Source organism: Montipora capricornis, chromosome 7, assembly GCF_036669925.1.
Source record: "Montipora capricornis isolate CH-2021 chromosome 7, ASM3666992v2, whole genome shotgun sequence".
NCBI lineage: Eukaryota > Metazoa > Cnidaria > Anthozoa > Scleractinia > Acroporidae > Montipora > Montipora capricornis.
This window is the reverse complement of record NC_090889.1, coordinates 14,780,474-14,785,473: the sequence shown is the minus strand read 5'-3', so window position 1 is coordinate 14,785,473 and position 5,000 is coordinate 14,780,474. Positions and strand designations below refer to the sequence as shown.

Sequence of the window (5,000 nt, the reverse complement as noted above, 5' to 3'; positions counted from 1 at the left end):
CAATTGAACCAATGATTGTGACTGGAATTCGAGCGAGCAACTCCCATACTAAGGCTATGTCACGGCATTTTTACATGCCAATCTATTTTTGGACTACATTTGCTGCAAAACAACAAAGGCAGTTCCGGTTCGGTGACTTTATGACGTCAAGTTAGTTTCCTGTGATTGGTCATCGGGCTCCTGCGGGAGTATCATTCGCGGGAAATTCAATCTAAAAACTAATCGGTCTGTGAAAACGCCGTGATAGGAATATAGGACTGTTGTTCGCTCCTAGTCATTGGATCCTGAAGCTAAGCATTTCGAGTCGCCGCTCGCTTAGACCTAATCACTAGAGATCAGTGCCTAACCCAGCGGGTATACTCTGCCTAAACCACAGGTGATCCAAGCTCGATATATATAGGGATTTATATGGGGAAAACGGTTTTTCTCAAAATTCCAAAAATACCTTTGCGATTTAGCGACCCGCGATTGGTCAATGGACACAATGGACACTACATTAACTGGCTTCAGTTACCATTGTGGACAATATAATTTCTAGGTCCATGTAACGGCAATTTCAGACATCAAGCAATTATTAGACGAGTTCTAAATAAGATTTGGCTTGCACAAGTGATCATTCTCAATCCCGTGGGTAATAATTTTTTCGTTTAAATCTTGTGATTAGCTGCAACGGTCTGGTTTCGGGGGAAAATCAATCTAAAAGTAACTCGGTCTGAAAAAGCGCTGTTCCACAAATACAATAAAGTTGTGCGCCCCTAGTCATTGGCTCCTGTTACGGTCGAAAGAAAGGGCGTTTTCCTTTTGTAGGGAAAACCCAGTTGTTCCGGTAAATCAAAAGGAAACAGACTTTTCCACTGGAAATTCATCGGAAAAAAGGAATCCCTTCAGAGGTATTTGTCTACTCTCGTTTTAGCCGAAATGATCGGAAAATCCTGTACCATCTGCTGCGTCCTACTAGAGCCATGCCCCTCGGCGAGTGAAACGCGCGGTTTTTGGCCGCGGAAATGTTTTTTAGTGTAAATCGTTAGTACCCACTCTCTTAATGGAAAAAAAAAAAAAAAAAGAAAGCAACTTTGTGCAAAAGGAACACGCTCGTCCCGTTCTGTTTTGATTGAAGGAGATTGTCCTGTTCCTTTTAAAAGGAAATTTTGGGCTACTATGAAAACATCGTACTCACACTGCAACTTGAAACATCAGGTGACAAAACGTTTTTGAATGAAAACAATGGCGTCGAAAATTTAAAGAAAAAGGAAAAGTAAGTCTTCTTTAATTTTGGGTTTTTTATGAAAGAAAACAGTCTTAAAGATGATGAATGATTTCCTGGAAATGCATTCGAACACTTTGTCTACGAGCCCCAAACACAATACAGGAGCAAAAATGACATTGCATATTTTACAAACTAGTAATAGTTGACACTACAGCTGCCACCGCTGTTAAGTACAGTTGTACGCAGGGCCTCGGTCGAGGAAAATCCGTTTACAAACGGAGCAGTACTAGCATACAAATTTGGCGAAAGGGGAAAAAAATTGCATTGTTACCGTGATTTCTTGTGGCTGGTAAAGGCGAGGCTGGAGGAGCTGTGGAAATCGTACCAGAACACAACAGTCAGAAAGAGCTTATGTATATAACTGCACAACATCCATTTCTAAAAGGCTTGCGTTGTCTAGCGTGCGCAGCAAACCGCAAGGCAAGTGCGGGCACCGGCCCCCTCACGCTTGCCTCAAGGTCTCTGGTCACTATTCGATTCAGCCACTCGTTTAAATCGAACAACATAGCGCCAGTTATGCAGGCTCATAAATCCTTAGCAACAAAAGTCGCTTACCTGACGTCTGTGATGGGTCTGTTATCGAAGCTTCCTTTTGTAACTGAAAGTGAAACACAGGAGAGACTTAAGCGAGATTTAACATCGCGTTTACGTGAAACGGTAAACGTGAAATGACAAACGAGAAAAAGCGGGCTTCTGCTTGTCATAAAACTACCAAAATTCTCGCATTCTATTTTGTCTCTCTACTGTGAAGCTCGGCCCGATATCTGTCTTTTATCACACACGGAGCAAAAATACTGAATATTGATTCGCTGAGAAGGAGGGATCTTTTTTTTTTCTTATCACGGGGGTACTCGTGGCAATTAATAGGGCATGATTACTTGTTTCTGATTAGTCAACAGTTGCTCAGCCAGAGCACGCAAGGTTACGTGACAATCTTTATCCACATAGAAAATACGTTTTAGTGATATTTCTGTTGACAGCAAAGATTTATCTAATTGAACTTTAACCGAATGAAAGCGTGTTTGCTGTAATTTTAAGGGCAGTGCCTACTATTTTTATTGCGCATACGTTCTGCGCATCTCGAGATACTCGGATTTCCTATCGGCAGTGCTTATTAATACAGGGATATTTTTGCGCGGTTCAAAACTAAGGGGAGAAAGCAGAACTTAGCAAGTGCTGTTGGTTATCCCAAAAGAAAATTGGGGGTAACCATGTATTTTTCAGATATAATTAGGCTTCAATTGGGAAATAAACGCCACACATTGATTTGTATTTTAGAGCTTTTTACAAATACTGTTGATTAATTATCTTCGAAATATGCGTGGTTACCCCAATTTTCTTTTTGGATTTCAATAACATTTGTTAAGATCTGCTTTTCCCGCACATTCAGTATAAACCGCGCAAAATACCTTTGATTTAGTAGGCACCGTCCTAAGACTAAAGCGTTCATTAAACCGATTGGTCAGATGAGTTGATTGTCATTTGTCGCGGCATTAAACGGGCTTCCCTCAATGAATGAGATAAACATGTAATCGGAATGTGCCCTTGTGCAATTAAGGATTATTTTTACTTGTATTTTAAAAGTTTTCCACATTGCCCGAGTCGCGAATTTCGTGAAAACTTTGAAAATACGCGGGAAATTAATTTTTAATTGCATGGGACCCATGCGACTACATTACTAACAGGCAAAAAAATGAGCTTGAATGAGTCAAGTTTCTTTGATTTTTAGCAAAACGCAAATTTTAGCCTGACGTTAGCCGTTTCAAATGAACACAAAGCTAACCTCGGTCTTTTAATTCCGAATACTTAATACGAAAGCTCCCACAAGAGGGAACGCGATTTCTCGTTGTGTCGAGCTCATCACTGCGTAACATGTTAACCATATCATACCTTACTACACGAGACTGGACTGGTCTCTACTTTCTAATCTATGTACCAAATAATTCGTGTACCGGTTTTTTGTGGCATTTTCATCTCGCACTGCTTATCAGCGCACGTTACCAGTTTGCTTGTCAAGTCGTTTCACAGCAATGAAACGCTAAATAGATAGAAACCGAGGCCAAGTCCCCTTCATCTGGCCAATGCTTCTATCTCGCGGGACTATTTTTTTTTTTTTGTGAAATGATTGCAATGTGACTCTACCATTAGAACCTCTCACCGCTTTTGCCTCAACAAAAAGCAAAGTGCTGTTGATTCTAGTTAAGAGATCCCAAGCTCGATTGGGATAACCTCTGCGTTTCCCTCAGTTTCATGATGATTAATGTAGAGAGGATCGGCCGGGCTTAATGTACGCTCTTCTTGTCACTTCAAAGCAGGTTTTTATTTCACCTTTTTAACTGACTTCTTTCGTTTCTTTTTCTCTTCCTCTGACATGTGGTAAGCATGTGCCTTGGATGCTCGACGAAAGTGCCGCAGCTGAAGAAAGTACAGTATGATAACAATAACCACAAATACAATAAATAAACAAATAAACTAGTAGTAAGGTGGGGTCATTGAAGTGCGTTCGACAGTCTCTTAGTAAGAAAAAGAGAACGGTAGGGGAAGAAGGAATCTTTGAGGACCGAAATTGGAGGATGCGAGAGTGAGTGCATGAGTGAGTGATTGACCGAACGAATGGGTTTAACAAACGGAACCCGTGTTAGACGTACATGATAGGGCAAAACAAATAAAATTGCACAAATTAAGATTATTTTCTTGAGGTCCATCTAACGCTTGGACTTCCCGTGGAATAAGACGAGAAAATGGCGATTGTCGAAAATTCACGTTTTAAATAAGGTCATCAACTTCAAATGAACTTGAAATGTCCTTCAAAAGCCATTAATAATTCATCAGCGAAACAGCCTAGCCGATGAAACACTCGCTTATTAGAATTTTTTATCTAATAAGGCTTAGCTTGTTTTTCTTGTACGCTAATGTTTGAACTCCAGAGGGACACACTTCTTGTGGAATGTTCTTAGAGCCCTTCCGATAAACTCGCAGGTCGTGACGGTGTTTTATCGGGTCTAAAACCATTCGGCTTCGAGTTCGTGAATCTTCGGGAGAAGGGGCGAGTAAACATTAGAGCGAACCGTGGGTTAGGATTGCGGAAAGTTTGAACGTTTGCGTAGATTTAAGTGGGAAAAAAACTTTGTGGGCACTATCAAAAGCATAAACGTTACTTTGAACAGAAGGCACCTTACTTAGAGGAGGAACGATTTTAATTTTGATTACTTGTCTACTTACAAGTTTTTGATCTTCCTTGAGTCTGGCTTCTGATCTCTCCTTCGTTGCTTTGACGACTTCTTTTAATTTGCTTGGAATCTAAAACAACCATCATTGAAAATTTCACAGACAGCACTGACGACACAGCAAAGACGCAAAGTTTCCATAGCCTTGCTTATACACGCAAATTTGTATGACAATTTTATACTGATAAATGTACTTGACAGTACGGTGGAATAATTCCCTGCTAGCAGAGGTGTCTTTTCTTTTTGTGTTCGCTGGGCTGACAAGTACGGGAAAGGAGGCCTCTGCCATGCCAAACCGCCTGCCCCATGATGTTTGCTGACTGTGACTTGAGCACGTTATGTCCCGCGCATTCCATTACAGTAATTCCCCTGTTGTTAAGTGAGACCACACAACATGAAGTATCACATAAGGATTCGGTCGCTAAGTAACTGCCGCGCATGCTCAACACAGTGAGAGTTATTAATACACGAGAAAGGTCACAACGACATAAATAATAAACAATACA

General features: G+C 40.8%; 1 protein-coding gene across 1 annotated transcript in view; it reads right to left on the bottom strand.

Moving 5' to 3' along the window:
- The window catches only part of LOC138058258 (PX domain-containing protein kinase-like protein), a 32,284-nt gene that overhangs the window by 3,176 nt on the left and 24,108 nt on the right, over positions 1–5,000 (bottom strand). The window contains exons 17-20 of the mRNA XM_068904168.1: positions 4,490–4,567; positions 3,596–3,682; positions 1,823–1,865; positions 1,539–1,577 (exon numbers count right to left, since the gene is read on the bottom strand). Of these exons, the coding sequence (XP_068760269.1) occupies positions 1,539–1,577; positions 1,823–1,865; positions 3,596–3,682; positions 4,490–4,567 (247 nt within the window). The remainder of the gene's footprint in view (positions 1–1,538; positions 1,578–1,822; positions 1,866–3,595; positions 3,683–4,489; positions 4,568–5,000) is intronic.